The sequence below is a fragment of the Nomascus leucogenys genome, chromosome 11 (assembly GCF_006542625.1).
Source record: "Nomascus leucogenys isolate Asia chromosome 11, Asia_NLE_v1, whole genome shotgun sequence".
Lineage (NCBI taxonomy): Eukaryota > Metazoa > Chordata > Mammalia > Primates > Hylobatidae > Nomascus > Nomascus leucogenys.
Genome location: NC_044391.1, coordinates 56,278,832 through 56,287,643, shown reverse-complemented (window position 1 = coordinate 56,287,643; position 8,812 = coordinate 56,278,832). Strand labels below are relative to the sequence as shown.

The 8,812-nt window shown below is 46.3% G+C and overlaps 1 protein-coding gene across 1 annotated transcript; it reads right to left on the bottom strand.

Moving 5' to 3' along the window:
• Positions 1-4,516: 4,516 nt before the first annotated feature.
• Positions 4,517-8,420, bottom strand: DCD (dermcidin). The gene is made up of 5 exons (XM_003252866.4): positions 8,182-8,420; positions 7,059-7,097; positions 5,544-5,645; positions 5,112-5,201; positions 4,517-4,698 (listed from the first exon to the last, which is right to left on the bottom strand). Exons 1-5 carry the CDS (start codon positions 8,330-8,332, stop codon positions 4,655-4,657), a joined length of 426 nt encoding a protein of 141 aa, XP_003252914.2. The 5' UTR covers positions 8,333-8,420; the 3' UTR covers positions 4,517-4,654.
• Positions 8,421-8,812: the final 392 nt, after the last annotated feature.

Here is an 8,812-nt window from a genome sequence, read left to right as displayed (position 1 = left end):
TTAACATACATACAGCATGTAGTATGTGCCAAGAACTATTCTCAGAGCTTTATCCATTTTAATCTCATTTAATCCTCCTAAAACCCAATGAGATAAAGTACTATTAATACTCTTACTTTCTAGATAAGCAGACTAAGGCAAAGGCAGTTTAAGATGCTGGCCCATGATGACACAGCTAGTGAGTGGCAGAGCTGGATTTCAATGTGGGCTTCCTAGATTCAGAGTCTGTGCTGTCAACCACAACTCCTTGCTGGAATATTAAATTCAATTTTAAAATAAATATGAGGGCTCTGTAACATTAAGTTTCTCTAGTTTAACTAATTGGTACCTCTATTCATTAGGGTTCTCCAGGGAAATAGTACTAATTGAATATGTGTGTATTTGTATATATATGTATTTATATATAGTATGAATATTTATAGACAGACACACACACACATATATATATAGAGAGAGAGAGAGAGATTGAGACAGAGAGAGAGAGAAACCGAGAGAGGTTGATTTATGTTAAAAAATTGGTCCATGTGATTATGGAGGCTGGCAAGTCCAAAAGCTGCAGTTCAGGTCTGAAGGGTGTCAGGCTGAAGACCCAGGAAATAGCTGATGTTGTGGTTCAAGTCTGAAGGCCACCTTCTGGCAGAAGTTTTTCTTGCTAAGGGGAGGTCCATCTTTTGTTCTATTTGGGCCTCAACTGACTGGATGAGGCCCACCTTCAATCTGCCTTACTCAAGGGCAATCTGCCTTACTCAAGGTCTACCAATTTAAATGTTAATCTCATCCAAGAACACCCTCACAAAAACATCAGAATAATGTTTCACCACATATCTGGGCATTGTTGCCCAGCAAAGTTGACATATAAAATTAACTAGGACAGTACCCTTCAGCATTTTGATTTTGGAAGGTTTAGTGGACACCAACTGGGCCCAGAGGAAAAAAAAGACATGTTATGTGCATCTTCGGAAAGCTTTTTCCAGACCTTAAGGGGAAGGATTTTTTTTTTCTATCTCTAGTTTCACAAGTGAAGGGGTAATCTCCAGGAAGCTGTGAAACAGTCCACAAAGAAGACCAATAAGTGGGCCCTCTTCCTGCCTGTGGTCTAAGCAAAAAGGATTCTCATGGCTCCCATGGGGTCTAGCTACCTCATCTGGCAATGTCCAGAAAGGGACGTGGGGTCAAAGGTCAGGGCTAAGGGTTGCAAATTTCAATGCCTACAGGAGTCAAGCAGGTACCACTAATGAGCCAGGCAGTCCAGGTACAAGGCAAACAGCAGCATAGGTGCGATGATAAGTAGTAATTGTCCTTCCCTTTCAGGTGCAGGAAATCAGAAGGAGGTGATAGAGTTGGAGCAAATTGGAGTGTGCCTGCCCTTTGTAAAGTGGTCAGCTGCCTCTGCCTTGAGCTATTGGCTGCCAGACATTCTAATTCTTCAAGGAAAATTGGAAATCTGGATTTTCTTGTAAAACTCCTGATTTTCTTATTTCAGAACATTTCATTTAATATTTTTACTTTGTATTATTTTAAAACTAATTAATTTAAAAATTGACAAATGAAAATTGTATATATTTATCACATACAATGTGATGTTTCAAAATATGGGTGCATGTGGAACAGCTAAATCAAGCTAATTAACATATGCATTACCTACTTTTTGTTTTGAAATAACTTCAGACTTACAGAGGATCTGTAAAAATAGTACAAAGAATTTTCACATCCTCTTTCTAGATCCAATGGGGACTTGAGCTCCCAAATGCCAACATTTAATTGTGCTTGCTTTATCATGCTGTGCCTTTGTTTCCATCTCTTTGCTTTTTCCTTAATATTTTGAGAATTAGATTTGAATTTTTAATATACATAACAGAAGACCCCTTTAGAAACGGCTGTCCTTGATCTTTTTTTTTTTTTTTTTTTTTGAGGTGGAGTCTTGCTGTGTCACCCAGGCTGGAGTGCAATGGAGTGATCTCAGCTCACTGCAACCTCTGCCTCCCAGGTTCAAGTGATTCTCCTGCCTCAGCCTCCTGAGTAGCTGGAATTACAGGCACACGTCACCACGCCCGGCTAATTTTTTTTGGATTTTTAGTAGAGATGGGGTTTCATCATGTTGGCTGGGCTGGTCTCGAACTCCTGAGCTCAGGCAATCAACCTGTCTTGGCCTCCTAGAGTGCTGGGATTACAGGCGTGAGCCACTGTGCCCGGCCTGTTGATCATCGTTATGATGACAAATCCTGATGCTTGTGGGTTTATTTTTAGAAACAATATTTTCTTGAATAGGTAGGACTTGGTGGAGTTTGTTTTTCTTCAAACAGTGCTCCCAAATACGGATAGTCCCCGACTTACAATGTTTTGACTTTACGTCCGTGAGAAAACAATACACATTCAGTAGAATCCATACTTCTAGTACCCATAAAAGCATTCTGTTTTCCACTGTCATTACGGTTTTCAATAAATTACATGAGCTATTCAACACTATTAGAAAATAGGCTTTGTGTTAGATGATTTTGCCCAGTTTTAGATGAATGTAAGTGTTCTGAGTATGTGTAAGGTAGGCAAGACTGAGCTATGATGTTCAGTAGGTTAGGTATGTTAAATGTACTTTTAACTTATATTTTCAACTTATGATGGGTTTATCAGGCTGTAACCTCATCCTAAATTGAGAGGCATCTTGTATGTGTTGTTAAATCTCCCTTTCCCATTTATTGATGACAAATTTAGAGGATTCCATTTATTCTAGTTCCTTGTGGTTGTTGAGAGTCCATCCAGTTTAAAATCTCACCTCCCTTTCCTCTCCCTAGCATATGCTTCACTGGAGTGACATGAAAAGGGGTGGGGTCTGGTTCTGGATCTCAGGCGAGGTGGGATGGGGCAGACAGAGATCTTCTAAGGTCACTGATTACAGTCAATGAGGGAGAAATCCTGATCTCCTCCTGGCTTGGTCTCCATTCTTCTGCTCCTCTGGAGGCCTCCACTGATGCAGGGGGTGGTGGTCACCAGATAGATGGTGGTTAGCTTCACCCCAGCCCTGCCATTGCTGTGGAACCCCTCAAAGAGTGGCAGTTCCTTTAGGCCAGTGGCCCACACTCTCAACCCTTTCACCAGGTGCTGCCTCCTCCCATCCAGGCTGGAAGCCCCCCGTGCAGCTTCTTGGCTTTCAATCCCTCTTCTAAATGTACTCATGAGAGCAATGGGCATCCTAAGTTCTCTTCCTTGCTCTTCAGTGGCCTCAGGAGCCTGGGATGAGAGTGTCTTCTTGCATCTCTTCCATGGGCTACCATGAAAAACTTCTTGCTTCTAGAAATGTCAGATGATAAACAGGTACCCCCCTTTTTGTTCAATTTGCCCTGTGGCAGAAGTTGCTACAGGGACACAAACATTCATTTTGACCATCTTACTGCTAGGCATTTGCAGTCCTTGCAGTTAGGTGTGGCCACTGGGAGTGGGTTCTTATATTACTTGCTAGTATAGCTCATACAAACCTCCAAGCAATCTGTTCTATGCTCCTTCCCCCTTTCTGTAGTTGGAATGGTGATAAAGATGACAGAATGATCTTGAAGCTAGATATTGAAGATGGCAGGGCTGTTGGCATCCTGGAATCCTTAAATGACTCTGTGGAGAAGACAGACTATTGCCTCTTTCCCCCAATTCTGGAGCAAACCACCTTGACTTGTACATGTTTGTGCAATTATATCTTGGATTATTGTTTATAGTAGATTAGCCTTCCCTAATTAATATAATCTTGATGCCTGGGGACATGGCTTTCTCAAGAGCTGTCCTACTGTGCTTCAGTCTGGGCAGCTTCAGGTCAGTCTAGAGGTTGCATTCAGCTGGGGATGGGAGGTTGGTGGGGGAGATGCCTGTCTCCTCCTGGACTGGAACCTTCAATCTGGGAGTGATTTCCACAGCCCTTCACTTGACTTGAAGGGTGGAAGAAGCATCTCACTCCCTTCTTCCATGGAGATGTTCAAGAAAAATCTCTTTGCTATGAGCACTGCTTTCCCCACAGAGCCAGTGACCCTGATAATTCCACTTTTCTCCTTCTCCACAGCCTAGAGAATGATAGTCCTGTGGTTGATTGGGATTGGGCTGGCTTTTCTAGCTCTAAGGAAGTCCCAGGGTGGTGAGCAGGCTCCAGATGTCAGAAGTTCTCCATGGAATGTGGGGTATTTGTGGGTCTATGATTCTAGCTGTGGGTCCTAGAGTCAAATCCAGGGCAATGAGAAAAGTCCCACTCAACACTGATGCGTAGTAAAATGGCATTGGGCAGGCAGAATGAGGGATAAGGAGGCAATTAGTTTGGGATTTGAGGCTTAGACCCTGCAGATATGGGTGAGGGGCTGGGCATGAATCAAAGAACTTGCTGGAGCTGTGCTCTCTGGGAAGGCTAGGTCTGGAAACTGTGTTTTGGGAGGAAGGGCCAGGGTGCCAACTGAAGCCACATGGAGTGCTCCTCCAACCTTTTGGACTCCTGGCCAGGTTTCTTACCCCATCTTTTCTTAAGGAAAACACACACTTACTCCAAGTATTACAGATGCTTTCAGTTTAATAGCTATTTTAAATTTTTTTTTTTTTTTTTTTTTTTTTTTTTTTTTTTTTTTAGGTTTTAGGCTGAAGATGTAAAGCCTGCTGCTCCTGGGCATCATCTCTCAGCTTCTCCTTACAGCTATAGTACTGAGTTAAGGAGGTCTTTAACATCATGGACGGCTCCTAGGACAGCCACAGAAAAAAATGGGGTAAAGGGGTAGGAAGAAAAAAGGAAGGGAAAGAGAGCCAGGGAATTGGGGAAGGAAAGGGAGGGCGAGGGGGAGGGGGAGGGAGGCCTGGAGGGGCTTACACAGAAGTCAGACGGATGGAGGTTAGATTCACAGGAGCCCCAAAGACCTACGTCTCTTCCCCACCTTGGCAGGGGCAGGGGGCAAGAGCAATAAAAAAAAAGCAAGTTAGGCCCCAGGGAGTATCAATATTAGACAAGAATGGCAATTTAAATCTGGATGAGCAATTGGAGACATTTGAAAGCACAAAGTGAGGGGTCTTCAATGGGGGGGCTGTGGCAGTTTCAGATCTCATGCAAGGGGTGGAGACTGAGGCTGGTCTTGAAGGAGGAGTGGGGACATACTCACCTTTACCCACGCTTTCTAGATCTTCAACTACATCTTTTCCTAGGTTTCCGAGTCCCCCCAAAGCGTTTTTTGCTCCATCTAGGCCTTTTTCTAGGGTGGATTCAGAAAAGAAGAGGTCATAGAAGCAGAAAAACTACTTCCTTTGTAGGAGAGCTCCCCCGCTTCCTAGGCACCATGGGCACCCCAAGGTGAAGTGGTTTTGCTGAGGCAACCAACTTCTCTGTCATGGGAAGGTTGGTAGGCCAGTATTAGCTGCAAAACCTATGGCCCAGAAACCCTGTGTGTAGAAGCAGGTGTGCACCCCAACCCCTCCCTAGGAATATGGGCGTAGCTGTGTCCCTGTGCTTGTTCCTGTGAGTGCAGACTGGCCCCCAGATATCTTGCTGTTTCATGCATCAGAATTCTATACCAGGCATTAGCAAAGAGGCTTACCCAGAAGGCTGGATCTCTGCTTCCTTGGCTTTGGTGCCTGTCTGGCTAACCCTGAGTCTTCACCTGCATTTTCCTTTTGAGCTGCTGATGCTTCATGGCAAGCTGCAAGGGTAAGGGAGTGAGAGGAATAATAGCTACCTCCACTCTTTCCACCCTGGTCAGGGAGCAGGTAGTGCTTTTACCCCCTCAAGGTCTGGCTTGAGGATAGCTCCCTCTCTCCCAATTCCTCTAGAGCTTGACTTTCATGATGTGTTAGGTTTTTTAGCATCACTCAAGCTTTTTCCTGCTGCCTCCAAGAGTTTTCCTGCTCCTCCAGGGCCCTTTTCTAGAGTAGATTATGGTTCAGGGAAAAGTAAAGTCATGTTGGCAGAAAGATCACCTTAAAGAGACTCCCCCTAGTTTTCATCCCTTATACCAGCACCCTAGTGTGGGGAGGTTTTGCAGAGGGCACTAGCTTCTCTCTTCTGGGCAGGTTGGTGGATGAGGACAGAAATTTGGCAGTCTCTGAAGGGGGCTTCTGCAGCTATAAACAATCCATTTGTTTATCTGGAGAATCAAAACTTCTCTATTGCATTGGTGTGAAATGTACCAGGGGCATCTGAGAAGAGACCAAGGTGCTTGGTGTTCCCTCTGGGCTGTATGTGAGAAGGCAGGGAGGGTGCAGGTGTGTGCTTGGTTGGGGCTCGCAGTGCGGTGAAGATGTGCGGAAATACAGTTTATCTTTCTGCCGTTAATTATCCAGAGTGTGTACGTGGCTGGGGAAGTAGAAATGAATGAGAATTAGATCCCTCTCTCAGGGGCTTACAGTCTAGGAAAAGAGACAGAACTGCTATATATGGGAAGCCCAGAAAAGGGAGGGATGAAAGGAGAGACTGGGACAGAAGCACCATACCCACCAAGCAGGGAGGGCTTCAGAGAGGAGCTGGGACTTGAAGCTTGTTAGATCATGGACAGGTAGGGGTTGAAAAGGCGCCCAGGAAGAGGAACGTTGGGTAGTAGAAAGTTACTCATGTTGTCTGATGAAACAAATGTATAACATTTGATGTGGAGAATGCAAGCAGTGGAGTCTAGGGAAATTATATTTGAAAAGTACCCTGGATCTAGATCATGGATACCTTGAATGTCAGGCTAGGAGGTGAGAGTTTTGTGATGGGAAGTGGGGAACCATGTGAAAAGTTTTTGAATTGAAATTGTTGATGAAGGTGGGGCAGATGAAAACCTCTGAACCCATCAAATGTGAAGTTCCTCCTCTTGCTCAAGAAAAGTATTCCTTTCTTTCCCGTTTTTCTTACTCCACTTCTACATCCAGACAGGGCTACCCTTTCCCCCATGCCCTGTCCTTCTCCAGTGCATGAGTCTCTCAGGAAGTCTCCCTTCTCCATGTCTCCTAAAAGTCGGCCTCCCAACTCTTCTTCCCCTGGACCCCTCTTCTGCTTCTCTGACTTCCTCTGCTCATATCCCAAGTCATTAACCCTCCCACCCAGGACTGGGTCAGGAGGAAGACAAAGGACTCACAGTTCCCCGATCCTGGGGCAGAGGCAGCCTCTGGGTCATCTGCAAAGGGGGGAACAGTGACCATGTCAAGTAGGGTACAGTTGCATGAGCTGTATCCAGCCAGGGCTGCCTAGAATTCCCAGGCCTCCAATCTCAGGAGTGTGGCAGTGGACAGACAGGAGAGAAATCTCTGCTACACAAGGGGCCTGCTAGAAATGCTTTTTGGTATCTCAACTAAATCCCTCTCTCTGTTATCCTCCGCAGACCTAGGCTACTCAGAACATCCCTATGGAAATGCAATCATTCTCTGACTCTCTTCTATATCTTAGATGTCCAAGTTTCATAATGAAAGTTGAAAGGGCATGACCACAAGGGCATGACCACAGCACCTGCCCTAGTGACAGGGCAGGAGTTGTTCTGATTGTCACCTGATAGAAGGACCTCAGAAGGAACTTCTCTCCATTTCTTTATTCTTTCAAAAGCATGAATGAAGCACGCATTATGCACCAGACATGGTGTTAGAGGCTAGAGATACAGCTGTGAGGAAGACAGATAGTGTTTGTTTGGGGAAGCTGACAGTCAATGGGGGATTTGGAGGAATTAACATAATTACATAAACAATTATTTAATTACATTTGTGATAGTGCTAGGAAGGAAAAATACAGGAGGGAAGAAAATGCAAAATAGGGACCAAAATGATTCTGGGACTTCAGCAAGGCTGCTGTGAGGAAATACATGGACACAGAGAGCTAGTGGGGCAGACACTTGGCAATTGAGTAGGAGGGAGGTTGACATGGGTGGGTGAAATAATGGGCAGGGGAAAAGACAAGAGGATGTGCAAAAGTCTTGGCAGTGGGAAATGGCTTGGTTCATTGAGGGGAAAAAGAATGCCAGAGTGGTTGGGGCAGAGTGGGCCAATCACAGACTGAGAGGAGAGGCAATGCAGAGCCAGGCTGGGGCCACAGGGCTCCTGGCTTCCTCTGACCATAGAGTCCCTGTGTGGAGAAGCTAGTGGGAGGCAGGAGTGGGCTACAGAGACAGACTTGGGTGAACTGCCTCTGGCAAGGAGGGGAAGGGGAAATGAAGGCAGGGCCCAGTCTTCAGGGGACTATATGGTTGGGTGTCGGGGAAGAGCCATACTCACAGGCGCAGACCAGGGCTCCTGCCAGAGCTGTCAGGAAGAGGAGAGTCATGAACCTCATGCTTCTGTGTGCTGGAGTGGGTATGCCACCAAATCCTTGGAGATCTTGGGATCTAGGGTGTCGAGACTGCCTCTCTGGGCCTCTTTTAAGCATGACAAGGACCAATGGGAACCAGTCTTCCAGTGGTGTGTTCTCCTCCTCCTCTTCTCCCACCTCAGAGCCACCTGTTAAGTCAACAAGGGCTGGCCAGGGCTGGCTGGTGCCCGCCTTCCCTGCAGGTAGGTCCTGGACAGCAGTTCTGGAGTTGGCACTGTCCTGACTGGCATCCTTTGCCTGCCTCTCCCCTTCCCATCTCGCTTGTCCCTGGGCTCCCATCTCTGATTGCATCTGGGGTCCTGGGGGAGACTGTGAGAGGTTTTTGGAGAGGGCCCTGGCAGGAGGGTTGTGCCCAGAAGGCTCTCCTTCCACCTGGAAACAGAAGGGGGACCCAAGACATCAGATCCAGCCTCCTTAGGAGAGAGTAGCGGTGGCTGAGGCTTCCCTTGAGTGGGTTAAGCCCATCCCAGGGGGCCACATTTGGGGATCCCTCTTGACTAAGGTCCAGAGAGGCTGCTGTCCTCTCTAGGGGTCTCC